The following is a 15,216-nucleotide window of genomic DNA, read 5'->3' as shown; positions in this document are numbered from 1 at the left end:
CCCTGTTCATGTTCCTTGTTCACCATCACCAGATTACCCCTGTCTGGGGTATTTACATTTTTTATGAATGCAATGTAAGTATTTAAAATATCGGGATTTATATAGATCCTTTTCCTCTCCTTGATGAGTGGTTGAATGTGGCCCAGAACAGTGGCCTTGCAGAATGACTCCAAATCTGAAGTAGGTCAGACAGCCACACAGTGAGCAACCCCTCTCCGACAGCACAGGCAAGACACTCCAGCACCTACTTACAGCTTTCTAAAGATACACAGCACCATGGGAGCTCTCTCTATATATATACCTCCCATAGAATAGCCAAGGTCAAACCTCTTTTGTAACTTTTCAGGCAACCAGAAATCATTAGAGGAATTATGGAGTTCTGCAGAAATTCTCTTGGGCTGTTCAGAACTCTGCCGCTGCTGCTTTCGCTTTAAAACCAAGCAATCGGCAATTATGTGACCAGGCTTATGGCAGTAAAAACATTTCCACTCCGTTGCCCATGGGGAAACTGGTCGAGGACGATTGTCAGGTGTTACAGAAGACAAAATACTAGAGCAAGGTTAAATGGACTGAATATCAGTCAAATCAAACTTTATTTATATAGTGCATTTCACAAACAATTGTCACAATGCGCTTCACAGACAACCCTGGCCTAAACCCCCACAGGAGCAAGCCTAAGCAACAGTGGCAAGGAAAGTCTCCCTGTTACAGATAGGAAGAAACCTCAGAAAGAACCAGGCTCAAGGGTGGAACCCATCCTCCTCTGGTCGGCTCAGGGTGTAGCTTTGTGATCGACATGGTCAGTCAGTCAATGTTCACGTTGATAAAATTAGTGGCAGCTAAGTGACAATCCTGAGGTAACAGCTCAGATGATGGGTAGGGCCGGGTAGCGGTGGTGGGGAGTGGCAGGCGGCAATGGAAGTGGGCTGAGTGGAAGCGGCATTCCTCTCATTAACAATGTACTCGCTCTGTCACTGCTGAGGAAGGCTCCGTTTTTGAAAGCCACTTACTACCCGAGTCACATGTGTCTGAGGAATCTGAGAAAGTTCAGTGGTTTGTAACTAGGAATGAGTAAACAACAACAACAAAAAAAAAAAACATCCCAAGAGGCCAGAATTCAAGTTTGCTTCTGGTGTTGGCATTCTCCTTACAAAAACAGCAGATGGTGCTCTTGCCCCTATGAACAGCCTTGGAGGGGTTTGCAGTGTCACTGAAAAATGAGCTCTTTCATAATCATATGTGGAGGTGTCATGAATTACTGGAAATATTTGGGACTGCACCCACTTGCATGTACCTGTACCACTTACACTTCTATTTGAGCTGAGAACTGTCCAACTTCAATCATTGGATTACTCAGCTTGGGGCCCTCATAGAACTTGCTTAGATTTCGTGATAACTTTGATCAGTACAATAATGTTCGTATACATGAATTAATTTGTACATCTTGGATGCACATGTTTTTTTAAAATCTAAAAATCACAAATGCCCGGGACATTTTGTGCATGTTAGGCTTAATTTTTTTCGCCTTGTGAATGCCTTCAATTACCTTTACCTTCTTGTGTCCTTTGTCTCCTTTCCTATAGGTATCTTTTAGCAATCACACAACAGAAACTGAAACTAAAATGGCATGCAAACAAAGAAAGAAAAATGTTATACCTGTGAATATGGACCAGCCTCAAGAGATAGTTGGTATACGTGATCTGGTCCTTAGAGGTCAGCACATTTTCACATCAAATTTGCTTCTTAGATGGTAGAACTGCAGTAGATTTCATTTGACATACATTTTCAATCAAATACGAACATTTTATAAATGAGGCAATAATTCTGCTTTAGAAGAGCTTGCCAAAACCAGGTCTTGTTTCATCTGTACATACTTTGAACTTTTCTATATCAATTAAATTTTGAATATTTCTCAGTAGGATACAGCTCACTGACATTTAGCACTCTAGGAAGCTTGTGACTTTCTCTTACAGTCCATAATAGCATCATTGACAGACAAGAAAGAGAACAGTAAATAATACAATTTGGCAGGAGCCTCCTGTTACAGAGCAGGAATGAATCAGCACTTTGAATGTGCCGAATTTAAATTTTTTGCATGGTAACCAAGGGCTGCTGCCTAATTACAGTCTTGACAACAGTTGTAACCTTGGAAACAGCCTTTCTACTTCGACTAGGTAAATTTGGAGAAAACAGCTGCCCCACAAACGCACATTGATACTCATGAGTAAAACACTAAAACATTCCAGGGTATTATTTCCTTGATAATTTCCCTGATGCAATGGCTAGCTGCCCTTCTTAAAATACTTTGTCCAGTGTTCCTTGAGGTTGAAAATTAATTCGCACACTACATACTGGACAGCATTGCTCTTTGTGACATGCACTTAATGTATCTACACACTGTCATTCTCTGTAAGGATGTCTTCCAAAAAACACATGTGCACACATGTATACATAAGTAAATGCATACACACATACAGTTGTGGGCAAACCTGGCTAAAGTTTATGGACCCTAATCCCCCCCCCCAAAAAAAAAAGCTCAAACGTGGCCACTGATTTGGTTTACCCTTGGCATAATCAGACATTAAGTATGTAAACAAAGGAAAGACGGCAGTGTAGTATTATGGGTAAGGAGTTGGTCTTGTAATCTAACGGTTGCAGGTTCGAGTCCCCGCTAGGACACTGCTATTGTACCCTTGAGAAAGGTACTTAACCTGCATTGCTTCAATATATATTCAGCTAAATAAATGGATGCAATGTAAATGCTATTTAAAAAGTTGTGTAAGTCACTCTGGATAAGAGCATCTGCTAAATGCCTGTAATGTAATGTAAAGGTCTGAAATAACTGTCACAGTCCCCAGATATGAATATTATTGAAAATCTGTGGGGAGATCTCCAACATGCAGTGCATGTGAGGACACATGAGTATTTCTGAGCTACAATAGTTCTGCAAGGCAGAGTGGGGAACAAATTCCAAAAGCAAGACTAGAAAGATGTACCTGCCTACAGGAAACATTTGAATGCTGTTCTAGTCCAGCCAAAGGAGGCATTTATAAGTACTAACTGACAGGATGTCCACACTTTTATGCATGTCGTGTTCAAAGTTCATTATTTTAATTTGTAATGAATGCCGATATATAATAATCATGCATTAAAATTTGCAGAAAGATGTCATGTTTAATGTGTGCCATGTAGAGGTCAGGCATTCCCAAAGCTTTTCGTACAGCTACACATACAAAATATTAATTGATCTGTAACTTTACATGCATGTCACATTTTGGTTAATCATATTCACCATCTTTATATGTTCTCATTTGAATTTACTCACATTTGACTCCCTCTCCCTCAGGACCCCTCCCCCATTCTCCCCCAATCTTCTTTCTCTTTTGGAAGGTTGCCCAGGGAATGCTGATTGGTGCAGTGCAGGGAGAGAGAAGGCGAATTGGAATGTGTGTGCAATTGTGCTCAAAAAGACCATAATATTCACTTCATCTCCTATAACAGCTTCCTTTTCCCACAGGCAGGCACATTGCATCCTGCATTCCTGCCCTTCACAGTGCCTACCTGTCATCTTTGTAGGTGTGGGCTTGCAGCTGTAACGGAGGCCCTGAAACAATCCATGTGAATTTGAGGGAAAGCTGAACTAGGAACAGTGTCAACAGCACTGTCTTAACTTAAAATTGTTTTACTCAAAAACAGATGCCTGGCACTATTGGTTGCATTAGCTGGCAAGAAAATCTGCAATTCTGTTTGAAAACAAGATGGTTTTGATCACAGTTAACGTATTTTATGGGAGAAGAGCGTGCAAAAGTAAAAAGAAATAGTAAGGAACTGTTGAAATCTGTTTATTACACATTGATTTTCACAAACAGTTTTGGAATTAACATTTTTTCATAAGCCATGCCCACTGCAAATTCATTATCGTTTAGCCATAATTTGACTAAACTCACTGCTAGTAATAAACCAATTAAAATGACATAGTTATAAACTTATGTGCATTAACAGTTAGATCAAGACTCCAAAAAGTTTTAACCCAACCACATGGTGGTGCTATAGAGATTGAAATATTAAAAAAATTCACTACAAATCACAGTTCCTTTGTAGCGATGTCAAATGTCCTACAGTGAGGAAGTCCTCATTAGGAGGCCTTTTGTGCTTTATGGGTTGGTGCCATCTTGAACTGGCCACCATTTTGCACCTATTACTTTTCTGAGTTCTTCCTTACCTGCTTGGCTGATTCTAATGAAACTTGGCATTTTCCTAGCAGGTGTTACCCAACAATGCAGTACCAAATTTGGTGGCAATTGGAGACGCTGTAATAGTCAGTTGAATTTATAATTATTGAACAATCATAACTCCTGCACTGTTTCACCTAGAGACTTGAAAACAATGACAGTAGATGTCCCTCTTCACAAAGAACACATTTTTCTCAAAGAATCATAAGACCAACATATTGGATTTTCCACCATTGTGAATTTTCTGAAATCACTGAAAATGATTCTTCTACGAAAATGGCCAATTTGCATTTCATTTTCCCTCACCTCACATACCTTTATACAGGTATTATTTTCCTCACGGTTATGTCAAAATATGGCTGAATAATGATCCAATAAATTTGCAATGGTTATGGCTTATCACAACAATGCAAATAATCCCACAACCGTTTCAAAGTTAGGAAACTTGGTATGAGCTCTGACAGAAGGTTTTAGCTGCCAGCCCCAAAGGCTTAGCCCAGTCCAACCCCATAGTGGTGCTATAGAGATCCAAATATAAAGAAATATTCAAAAATTCACTGTTGCATCAGACACCAGTTTTTCTATGTATTGCAAGGTTCTAACATTGAAATAGACTGTTTTATACACGCTGGTTTTTTAAATTGTATTAATTATAATTAATATTAATTTTATCATATATACATTATACAATTTAATGTGAAGATAAACTCATTGTCCTCATATGAGGACATCATTTTTTTCAAAAACTACTTCCTGTTCAAAGACTTTCCATAGTTATCGAGAACTACAAGCTAAAAATAGCTAGGAGAAATTAAAAATGCACACAAAAACATGCTCCAGGTCTCAGGAGGCTAGAGAAGGCCATGTTCCTTAATGACAATGATTATTATTCCATAATTCTACTACTAGTACTATTACTACTGATGCTGATCATATAATAATAAAAATCTCTGGCTATGCATCATTTTGTGGACTATAGAATTAGTTATTTTCAAGACTGAAAAGAATATCCACATTTGGATGTGGACATGTCCAAACCATCGTGACGCACTGGGATACAAACAGAATCTATTTTAACATCCCAGAAATATGATATTTAATCATATTTAATACAGATACTGTCTAACAGGAGTGGCAGAGGCACAAAAAAAACAAGACAAATGAGCACAAGCTGAATTGAGCACTGTGAGAGCTGACACATGGGCAGGGGTACTGTATAGAGATCAGGAGCTCCGTCAGCAGTGGGCATGGTCGAGCAGTGATGGCAGCAAATAAAATCACAGCAGTGATGTTGATGCTTGTAGTGTCAGTAGCTCTTTACAAGCTCTTTTTTCAAGGTCTTTATGCTGTCACACTGTGGGTCTGCAGGTGCCAAGCCGGTGCCAGCAAGGCTGCGGACCTTTTCTGCAGTGATGGGTGATCTGCTGTGGGTGGTGGCGTCACTGTGCTCACCACAGTCACAGAGGAGGTAGGACACACACTGCTGCCTGTATCAGCACCATCCCAGCTCACATGCACTACCCTCTGCATCAGCACATCTTTTGGATGTTCTGATAAGGTGGCAGGTTTATTTGCATGGTGTGCATTGGGCTGTGAGCTTCTTTTGTGACCTGACAAAACAAAAAACCCACTATACATATTATATGGTTCTATCTACTGTCGTTATTTTAATTGTCTTTGTTATCAAGTGTTATATTTCTGTAGTTCTGAAGAGGAGTTGTCTCCTTATGGCTGTTAATACTGCAGGCACATTAGCAGACGTTATTTCATCTCACCATCAGAAATGAAGCCTCTGTTTTTGTATTTGAACACCTCAACACTTCGGTCCCAAAACCTCCTATCTGATGCACCGAATCATGACATCAAATAACCACAGGATTCTAACCAATCATATGCTGGTAAATGTTTCATACGTTAGCTACGTACCACTCCCACTGGCCCTCCCACAGTCTTTACACCCGCGCAGTTCTCGTGGCAGTAGTTGTCATGGAGATAGAAGTGGTCCCAGCGTCAGCTCATGGTGATGTTGCCATGGAGATCCTAGCCAAAGCTCCGCTGGCGGTGCTGGAAGAGGAAGATAGCAGCGCGGGACTGGCATCCGAGGAGCTCGGGGAACGAGTTCAGCACCGCGGACAGCACCGTCGACGAGGACCACCGTTCTGTCACGAAAGATATTACATGCTTATTGTGATCGGAGAGATCGCGACAGAACTCCAGCTGCAGTCTGTCAGAGAACACATTGAACAGGGTGAGTGTATAAGGTCCCTGGAGTTTTGCTGATTGTTTTAAATTTCTTAGTGTAATTTGTGGCGAAAATAAACGCAGTGAAGTTTGAATATATGTAAAGATCAAAAACGTTTCCTGTGAGAGCGAAAGATATTGATTTCCCTATAAAAAGAAACGACAGAGGCCTCTTCTCTAAAATGCAAACAACTCGGCAGATTTTATAGCCTATTTGCTGTCCTCTGCTTCTCCTCGCTCAAACGATGAATGTTCAGAGTAAGCAAAAATGAAAATCCATATACTATCATATCGTTACGCACCTTTTGAATCGTTAGACGTATTCTAGAAGCACCAATATAACATCTATACTGCTATGCAGATCTGCGTAAAATAGACTACATTTAATCTGGGCTATATGCCAAGAAAATGATAGCCTACTAATCGTAATGAAAATGTTCCGTTGATTAATGTCGCTGTAGCGATTAAAGTTACATTTTCGATTATCCAACTGTTGTTATCGACTCAAAGGCAATGTATTAGAAAACTATCTTGAATCATTGAAGTAGGCTAGGGATCCGTGAAAACTCAGACTGCGGCGCCTGCGCTCTTTGATCAACAAGCATCACAAACACTGCGCCAATTTGACGTCGCAATTTAATGTTAGTTACACGCTAGTTATTTCTACTGCAGGATTTGGAGGTGATAGCGTTAGAAGTATAATAAAAATAAAAGTTGTCATTTGATTTGTGTCAGAACGAAGTTCTATGTTCTGTTTTGTTGCTGTGAGAAAACACTGCAGCTCTTGTCAGAATGGCACAGAGTTCTCTGGTTATGAAAGACGTTTCGGGATCGGATGGAGGCTCATTTAGAATTTTGCTGGCGCAGTCCAAACAGAATACTTTACCGTGTTTCGGATTCGGCAAAACAGACGTAACATAGTCTGAATAGATTGTATACATTGAAATAAACTGTTCTCACGGCTAGAAGAGTTTAGAATAATACCTATGCCTATGATGTAGCCTATTTTGGTTAACATCTCATTTGAAATGTTGCAGACTAATTAATGCCTCAATTTATGGAGTAGCTCTAACTTATATCAATGTGCAAGTTCTTAAAGGTACAAGAGGCCACAGAATTCTAAATTCTAAAAACGAATCTCTCATATTTTAAATGTGATATTATTTAATTATGAAAACTATAACTATCGAGTTGAAAGGTAATTTCAAGGACATGTTCAAGGAGATGCATTGTTCATGAGTGTAAACCAACATACAAGACGGCCAAATTTGAAGCAGGACAGCAATTCCTATCAATCCAATCTGACCTGAAGGTGAGGTCTGTATTGGGATGGTCTGTGATGATGACTCACAGAGGAGACTCTTGAACAGAACTTAGAGATTGATTGCTTAGAGTAGCCTAGATTTCAGTGAGTCCCATAGCAGGATACTGATATGTATTAATTGTTCATAAGATGTTCATTTAAAAAATGTTATGCTATTTGTATTTATTATTAGATATCCTTATCAGACTATTTTAATTTTCCACATTTCCACATAATTCATTTCAGCACATTTCTGTTACTGATGTGGAAAGAGTAACTCCCATATCAGCTGCAACCAGGCATTTGGTTGCTGAGCACATATTGGCCAATATTTTGGTTTATAGCTGTCAGAGATACTGGGTGTGGCTAGGAGCGTGAAACACAGTGTGGACATAAGGTAGGTTCTGAATGTAACAATGCAGACAAGGAATATTGCTGCTATTCTTCATGCCTCCTTTATGCTGTTTTCTGATTCTCAGCTTGTATATATTTTATCATGTCAGGCTATGTCTTTTGCCTGGTACTGGGATTACAATGTTTCCTTGGCTTGTGCATTAGGCTGGTTATATAACGAGCTAAACTGAAAGCCGGTAAGACAAGAAGCTGCATCATGTAAATATGTCTGTATGATGCCTTAGAAAGACCTACTTGTGTGAATGAAAACAGAGGAAGTAAATGAGTGCAGCAGAGGGACATGCTAACCTGTTAGAGAGCGTGAGAGACACAAGATGTTTGAGTGGGCTGTCAGAGAAAGATTGACCAGCCTTAAGTGGTATAGGTTAGTCCTGAGTTAAAGTGAGCTGTCTTGACTGGTGATGGGCAATCTTGAGTTGGAATGCACTAGGATAGACCTTTTTAACTGAAAGAGATAATGGGTGGGGCACCTCTTCTGAATCCTTCAGCAGGGCACCTGACTTTTTGCAGAAAATATCCAGCTGCATCAATGACACAATGTAAGCAATACATTCTAAATAAGTATGTAGTCATTCTTGAGCTGTTAGCTGTGCGATAACAGGGCGATATAGCTCAGGAGGTAAGACCAATTGTCTGGCAGTCGGAGGGTTGCCGAGGGTTCAAACCCCGCCCTGGGCATGTCGAAGTGTCCTTGAGCAAGACACCTAACCCCTAACCTCTAACTGCTCTGACGAATGAGAGGCATCAATTGTAAAGCGCTTTGGATAAAAGCGCTATATAAATGCAGTCCATTTACCATTTACTGTGCATAGCTGTGAGTTGTAGCTGTGCATGAAGATGTTTCTTCCAGAACCCTGAAAAAGCTTTACTGCAACTGAAATGTAAAAAAATCTGTACTGTAATTTCTGCAAATAGCAATTTCATTTGAATAATTTGGTGAGAAATTAAAGGAAAAACCAACCAAACCAACAAAGTGTCTTAGTAAGATGTTGGGCCACCACAAGCCACCAGAACAGCTATAGTCAGCCTTGGCATAGATTCTACAAGACTCTGTAACTCTACCAGAGGGATGTAACAACATTCTTCCAAAAGATATTCCCTCATTTGGTGTTTTGATGATGGTGGTGGAGAGTGCTGTCTAACTCATTGGTCCAAAATCTCCACTAGGTGTTCAATTGGGTTTAGATCTGGTGACTGCGAAGGCCATAGAATATCATTAACATCATGTTCATATACACCAAACCATTCCATGACACCTTATGCCCTATGAATGAGGGCATTGTCATCCTGGAGGAGATCACTCCCATCACAATATAAATGTTTCATAGGATAAAGGTGATTGCTCAGAATAACTTTGTATTGATTTGCCGTGACCCTTCCCTCTAAGGGGACAAGTAGGCGCAAACCATGCCAAGAAAATGGCCTCCACAGCATAACAGAGCCACCAGACCCCCTCACTGTAGGGTCAAGCATTCAGGCCGGTACCATTCTCTTGGTGTACACCACACATGGACTCGCCCGCTCGTTGCAAATATGGTGAAGGATGACTCATCTGACCATATCACTTTTCTCACATCTCTGTAGACCAGTACCTTTGGTTTTTGCACCACTGAACTCTCAAATGTGCATTTGTCTATGTAATGAGGGGTTTAAGCACTCCAACCCTACTATAATATCCCTCTCTGTAGTTGTCGATGGTCTGTTCTTGCTGACAGTCTGATCATATCCTGCATTGACATTCTCAGTCACCTGAGGAAGCATTGCTCTTCTGTTTTTCCCTTACATATCTCACTAATACCCGAACATCACGGTCATCGAATGTGCGCTTTCGACCACAAATTTTGACCCTGTTTACTGATGTCTTTCCCATAGATCTAAATGCAGATGTCACTTTAGTCACTGTTCCCATTGAAACACTAGCCAGTTGAACAGTCTTTGTGACTGAAGCTCCTGCCATCTGTGTTCTAATAATGAACTCTCTTTCAAAGTCACCTAGATCTTTTCCTCTTTTTTGCAGAAATGCACAACACTGTGTTTGGAAAGAAAAATCACTACTCACCAACACCAAAACCTCAACCCAACTGTGAAGCATGGTGGAGGGAGCATCATGGTTTGGGGCTGCTTTGCTGCCTCAGGACCTGAAAAACTTGCAGTCATTGAGGGAACAAAGAATCTAAACCAGAAGCTTAATAGAAGTTGGATGATGCTACAAGACAATGACCCCAAACGCATGAGTAAATCAACAACAGAATGGTTTAAACAGAGGAGTGGCCAAGTCAGAATCCAGACCTTAACCCAATTGAAATGCTGTGGCATGACCTGAAGAGGGCTGTTCATGCAAGGCATCTGAGAAATTTCAATGATCTGAATTGAATCTGAAGCAGTTTTATAAGGAGGAATGGTCTTAAAGTCATCCTAACCGTTGTACAAGTCTGATTGGCAGCTATAGGGAACATTTGGTGGAGGTTATTGCTGCTAAAGTGGTCATACCAGATACTAGATACAAGGGATCACATACTTTTTCTGGCCTGAACTGTTTATGATTAGACAATGTGTTCAATAAAGACATGAAAAGTGCAATTGATTGTGTGTTAGTAAAAAGAATGTGTCTATTATTGTGACTTAGATGAGGATCAGACTACATTTAATGAATAATTAATGCAGAAATCCAGATAATTCCAAAGGGTTCACACACTTTTTCTTGCAACTGTATATGATCTTTTTTATGCTAAATAACTTGATATAATCAGAGACCGAATGTTGAATCAATATATTTATGAGGTGTGGAACGAGTGTGAGCGCCCTCAGTAGAATAGCATAAGCGATGACTGAAGCTGTGTTTTGCATTTGAAATGCATTAAAGCACATCACAAAAATGAGCTGAACAACTGCTGAATTAACATAACTGGGAATACTGGGAATAAACATACTGGGAATAAAAATGTCAGAAGAAAAAGCAAGTATTCCCCAAAACAACATTAGAAAGATCATATTCTCCTCAGAGGAGGAGGAAGGGGGGCCTTGGGAGAATTAAAAAAACTAGAAGGCCCTGCCTGTAGTCTGTGAACTAAAGGCATTTCTGTATAGTGGAGGATATGTTGAAGATATTTAGAATGGAGGTTGCACTGTAAAGTCTAAAATGGAGTCTTTGCTGCAGTCATAATAGTAGTTGTGCTGTGGAATATGTAAAATGGAGTCTGCTCTAGTCAGAATTGAGGCTGTGTTGCATATTCTGTATAATGTAGTCTAACTAAGATATAGTGTGGCTGTTGTATAGAGTGGAAAATGGAGGCTGTGCCCTCAAGTCTGTTTAATGGAGGCTGTGCTCTGTAATCTGGACAATAGAGGCTGTGTTAAAATGAGACTGCACAGCAGCACCACACTGCCAACTGCTGAGTGGACACAGATGGAATTTGTTTCTCAGGCTATCTTCTTATTTTCAAACTAAATTAATCCTATATCATAAGCTGTGGGTGGTACTGTATATATTCATCCAAGCAAAATAAAACAATCCAGTGCTAAAACAACCATGGTGTTTAGCTGTTGACTTTACCCTCTCAGTACAAATGATTTTATGTAAGTGAATGATTTAATAAGGATGTCTTTTCCTCTTGATTTTGTGTATTGCTTACAATGTGATTCCAAAGCGTTTTTGTATACAAAATTTTAACTTTGTACTCAGTGCTCTCTAATAATAATACTGTAACAACAACAACACTAATAATAACCAGAAAGCTGAAAATGCTTCACAGTGAAAAAATAAGACCATGTATATAGAATAAGGGGAAATGCATGCAAGTGAATAAAAACAAACAAAATTTTTAAAATATAAAATCAATCTTAAATGTGTTCTCAGCTGAGACTTTTAGTGAAACCTTCCTCACTTGGTCAAACATTCTCTTTTGTGGCAAACAGTTTTTGTGTATACACAGAAAATTATGCTTCACAACTTTGTACATAATTCACCTTTGGAACACACAAGTTTTGCTCCAGCAGATTTCTGGTTGGCTGATGATAATACATTAAAAGCTGCATTAGTTAATGTATTCAGGTGCTGGTCCATTTCTGGCTGTAGACTGACAGGTGCACTCTGTTACTCTGCTCTCTGTATAACTGTTACTCTGCAATCTCTGTAACTATTGGCCTTCGCTTAGTCTGCTATTTCTGTTACTCTCTGCTCTGTCAGTAACTGTGCACTTGCTGCTCTGCTCCCTCTGTGACTGTGCTCTCTCTGTGACTCTGTGTTCCTCACAGGTATTCGCTCCTGGGACATCAGCCTCACTTCCTGTGACCTTCCGCGGGAGTTGCAGCTCTTCGTGACGCGGCACTCTGCCCATTTTTCTGAAGAGGTTAGAGGTCAGTCACACTGGGGTTTGGGACTCTGTCCAGCCTGGTACTAAAACAAGGACCCACAGGCCTAATGACAACTCAGGACTACAGAATTTATTATTTGAATCTGTGCATGGCAATATGAAAATTCTGTTCTCCAAAAATGTCTGCTGTTCTGAGTGAGTCTTATTGATACCCAGACACTGTGATGTCAGATCTTTCTTTTAATGAAAGGATTTACTGGAATAGATGATCAGGTTTTCCCATGTGGCCGAGCTGAATAATCCAAAATCAATGGTACATTGGGCTGACTGTGGCCAGCGGCCCCACAGGGGCGGTGCATAATTGGCTTAGCATCGCTCAGGGATATGGGAGGGATACAGCTGGGAGGGATATAGTATTGTTCATTGTTCAAATGACTCCTGCTGGCTGGCTGGTGTAAGACTCTTTCCTTTAGGAGGATTCAAATTGGGTGGGTGTGGTATAGGACTCATCCCTTTACAGAAGGGGAAAATAATATATGACTTAAATTTACAGCTACATCTTAGAAGGAGGAAAAAGCCTAGGACTGCTCCGGGTATGGTACAAGATGTCGACTGGCACCCTCTAGAGAGTCCACCTCGGTACTGCAGTATGCAGTTAAGTTTGCATATGTGGAGCTGCACACCTAAGGTTGGTGTGGCTAGCCAGGGATGCTACCATCGCCTGTTGAAAAATGGTATGACCCATTTATCAGGAAGTGGATTGCAAGGAAAGTCTCATACTGTAATTGCATGTACGCACAATTACTGAAAAGGCTATGGCTAAATATAGTTTTCCTACCATAAATGAAGCCACGATGACTAAACGTAAGTGACTTGTGACTAAGGCCTGATTTATACTATACTTATACAGTTTATACTATACTTATACTGATCATAACAATGGAGGTGCACAGCATATGAAAGCAGTCATCCTCCATGTGTACAAACATAGCCATCTATAGCCTGACTCTGAATGTTGAGGTGAAGGCTGTAACTGCAATGGGGCAGGTATGTCAACTAACTTTTTGAAAGAAAAAATGTATCACTTCCCAAATCCCTAAAATGTAAATCTGGAATCCACTATTTTTTATTTATTTTTTGCAGTAGATGGCTTCAAATGATAATTGTTGCTCAAGCAGACAAAACAAAAATGCTAATATTATAAAACAACCTTTATTCTGTTATTCAAAGACATCAAAAGTACATATAAGCTTAGGTTAATTTTAATGTAGACATCAGGGACAAGATAAAAAATGTAGGACTGTTAGCTTGCTAGTATTAATTATATAAATAAGTGAGCTAGTAAATCAGTCATTCCATGGGAAATGGAATAGGCTGTTGGACCTGTTTCTCAAAATCTCTTCAATTTTAACGTACATATTCCTTACCTATCTGTAAAGACTAAAACTGAAGCTAGAGCTCCAAATAGCTGTTGAGAAATAAATGACCAGTAGTCATTCAAAATGGCATCCTTTTACTGAGATCATTTTCAGATGTCTGTGTCTCTGGGAAAAATAAGGATAATAATCTCATTCTTTTTTTTACAAGGACAACATAAATATGTTATGGTAATTATATGGTAACTTGAACTATTCATCTATGCAAAATAATGGTTATAAATGTATACTGGGGGTACACATGTGGGCATATTTTTTCAGCCTCATTTTTTCATCATTTGATAGATATGTACTCAGCTCATTTCTGTCAATGAATATCACTCTTAAATAACATGAACCCCCACCCCCCCCCCCCCCGCTTTCCATTTAGACTGTTTTTGGATAAATGTTATGTGATCCCTTAGCATGTGATTTACAGGTATTGTGGGTTCCGTTAATATTAGGAACCATCCAAATTATTTAAAGATCAGTAAACCCATACAGCATCTGTACAGCATTGTTCCCAAAAATAACCCCCCCCCCCCACATTGGCCCCTTTCAGCTTGTGATTTTCCATTGAGTCATCTTCAAGTTCTCCTCCCCTCCACCCTCTCTCCCTCGCGTTTGTGTCACTTCCTGTCTCTGATGCGTAATACCGCAATCCCACCTCCAATCAGTAACCCTTCCATATGCAGGCCAGAGAGGGAGCTGTTCTGACCTTCTTAAAGACAGCATTTTAATGAGGTTTTTCTTCCCTGCTATCACTGAGGGAAGGCCTAGCACTGGTGGGGGCCAGTCCTGCTGTGCGTGAGACATGGTAAGCGTTAATGAGGGTGGAGATATGATGAGGTTAAGCACATTGCCCTCGAGAGGCCTGTGAATGGGAGGGGAAACGTTTGTTATCGGCAAGCAGAGGGCCTTGAAAACAGAGCTGCAGTCATACCAGTCATCCCCCAATGAGCTTCGCCCTGATACCCCCTCAAACTGCAGATGAGTGTCTAATGTATATGTTAAACACGAAGGTAAGCTGGAGGTTAAAGCCCCACACATTTTGAAAGACTGTGAAAGGTGGCTTCTTTAGTGATTTCTCTGCAGAGAAAATGTTGAATCAATCAAGATGAAAATTCAGCCAATTTTACTGAACCTGTTTTAGCTGCAGTGTTGCCCTCAGCAATGTCGCCATGGTGACTTGCAATTATAGAGCAAAGTGAGTGAAGTCTCACTTCAGCTGCCTTAGATGAAAAACAGAAGTCACAGGTGAAGGACTGTGTACGCTTGTGTATGGATGTACAGGAAGT

At 40.2% G+C, this 15,216-nt stretch overlaps 1 protein-coding gene across 1 annotated transcript in view; it reads left to right on the top strand.

Annotated features, from left to right (window-relative positions):
* Positions 1-6,180: 6,180 nt before the first annotated feature.
* LOC118215073 (microtubule-associated protein 1B-like) overlaps positions 6,181-15,216 on the top strand; it is a 44,588-nt gene continuing 35,552 nt past the window's right edge. The window contains exons 1-2 of the mRNA XM_035395491.1: positions 6,181-6,480; positions 12,445-12,546. Coding sequence (XP_035251382.1) covers positions 6,219-6,480; positions 12,445-12,546 — 364 coding nt within the window. The 5' untranslated portion in view covers positions 6,181-6,218. The remainder of the gene's footprint in view (positions 6,481-12,444; positions 12,547-15,216) is intronic.

This window comes from Anguilla anguilla, chromosome 16, assembly GCF_013347855.1.
Source record: "Anguilla anguilla isolate fAngAng1 chromosome 16, fAngAng1.pri, whole genome shotgun sequence".
Classification (NCBI taxonomy): domain Eukaryota; kingdom Metazoa; phylum Chordata; class Actinopteri; order Anguilliformes; family Anguillidae; genus Anguilla; species Anguilla anguilla.
This window is presented reverse-complemented; position numbering and strand designations above follow the sequence as displayed.